The sequence below is a fragment of the Gracilinanus agilis genome, chromosome 1 (genome assembly GCF_016433145.1).
Source record: "Gracilinanus agilis isolate LMUSP501 chromosome 1, AgileGrace, whole genome shotgun sequence".
Classification (NCBI taxonomy): Eukaryota; Metazoa; Chordata; class Mammalia; order Didelphimorphia; family Didelphidae; genus Gracilinanus; species Gracilinanus agilis.
The window spans coordinates 759,645,483-759,647,005 of record NC_058130.1 but is presented as its reverse complement, the minus strand read 5'-3'; the positions used below and the strand labels follow the sequence as shown (position 1 = coordinate 759,647,005).

At 50.9% G+C, this 1,523-nt stretch overlaps 1 protein-coding gene across 1 annotated transcript; it reads left to right on the top strand.

Annotated features, from left to right (window-relative positions):
• Positions 1-322: 322 nt before the first annotated feature.
• Positions 323-1,303, top strand: LOC123232378 (mas-related G-protein coupled receptor member X1-like). The gene has a single exon (XM_044658806.1). It carries the CDS (start codon positions 323-325, stop codon positions 1,301-1,303), a length of 981 nt encoding a protein of 326 aa, XP_044514741.1.
• The last annotated feature ends 220 nt before the right edge of the window (positions 1,304-1,523 follow it).

Here is a 1,523-nt window from a genome sequence, read left to right as displayed (position 1 = left end):
CCCTTTTGCCTTAGAATCAATGTTGTGTATGTGTTCCATGGTAGAACAGCGGTAAGACCTAGGCAATAGGGGTTAAGTGACTTGCCCAGGGTCACCCAGCTAGAAAGTGTCTGAGGCCAGATTTGAACCTCCAATCTCTAGGCCTGGCTCTCAATACACTCAGTCAACCAGCTGCCCCACCTTTCCTTTTTAAAAATAAAAAAAACTCTACCTTCCATCTTAGAATTGATAACTCTTGAACAGTCTCTCACCCACTTCCATGTCTTGGTGTCCCCAGGGTGACTGAGAGGAGCTGAGCTTTCTGAGGCTGGAACCACCCACCATGTCTGTGTCTCCCACATCTGAGCAGCAGGAATCTGTTCTTGACATCACAGTGCAGATGAGTACAAAGTCGAGTTTAGAGCCTGTGGCTGAGGCACATCGAGCATTGGCCTTATTCTACATGATGGAGACCCTCTCTCTGGTCTTTGCCCTGGTTGGGCTGGTGGGGAACAGCATCGTCCTGTGGCTCCTGGGCTTCCGCATCCAGAGGAGCCCCTTCTCTGTCTACATCCTCAATCTGGCCGCATCTGATGCCCTCTTCCTTGGTAACTGCTTTGTGTTGTGTATGTGGGAAGTTTTTGGAGACACAAAGGCTCCTGTCCTAGTGTTATGGAGCTGCATCCAACACATGTCTCACAGTGTGGGCCTGAGCCTGCTGGCTGTGATCAGCACTGAGCGCTGTCTCTCTGGGCTCTTCCCCATCTGGTACAGATGTCATCGGCCCAAGCACATGTCTACAGCTGTGTGCGCTGCCCTATGGGTTCTGTCTGGCCTGTTATGGGGAGCAGTTGCAGTTCTTCGTTTCCTTCGGAAACTCTACATTTTCCACCTCGCTCTGCAGTGTGTCCATTTTGGATGGTTCGTCCTCCTCACCTGTGTGCTTTGCGTGTCCAGCCTGATCCTGGTGCTGAGGATTCAGTGTAGGTCCCAGTGTGGCTCCCAGCACAGGCGGCCACCCAGGCTCTACCTCCTGATTCTGCTCACTCTTGTATTCCTGATCTTTGGCCTACCCTTCGGGATTATTCATGCAATAAGGTTGTTCAGTGGTTCAGTTTTAATACCTTATGGGCTCCCAAGGCTCCTGGCCTGTGTGAACAGCAGTGCAAACCCTTTCATTTACTTCTTCCTGGGCAGCCAATGGCGTAGGAGAGGGAGGGAACCCCTCAGGGTGGTCCTCCAGAGGGCCCTGGAGGAGGAGCGGGTGGAAGGGGTTGAGTTGACGGACATTTCTGACCCCAACACTTTGGATAAATTATCCTGAGGATAAGAACAAAGTGCTCAGACAAGGGGGCCCATGAAATGTTCCCTTTCAACCACCTGTGCTTCCCTCTCCTTTCTACAAGAGACAAGATCCCTCCCATTCCCTCATGGCAGTTCTTGGGATTTGATCTGTATTGACCTCTAAAGAACAAGTATTTATTAACTGCCTACTATATGCCAGGCACTTTGCCAGGGGCTTCCCAAATATCTCATTTAATCCT

Bases quoted from the DNA above. Each gene is read 5' to 3' on its own strand.
- LOC123232378 (XM_044658806.1), top strand. From the start codon at position 323: ATGTCTGTGTCTCCCACATCTGAGCAGCAGGAATCTGTTCTTGACATC.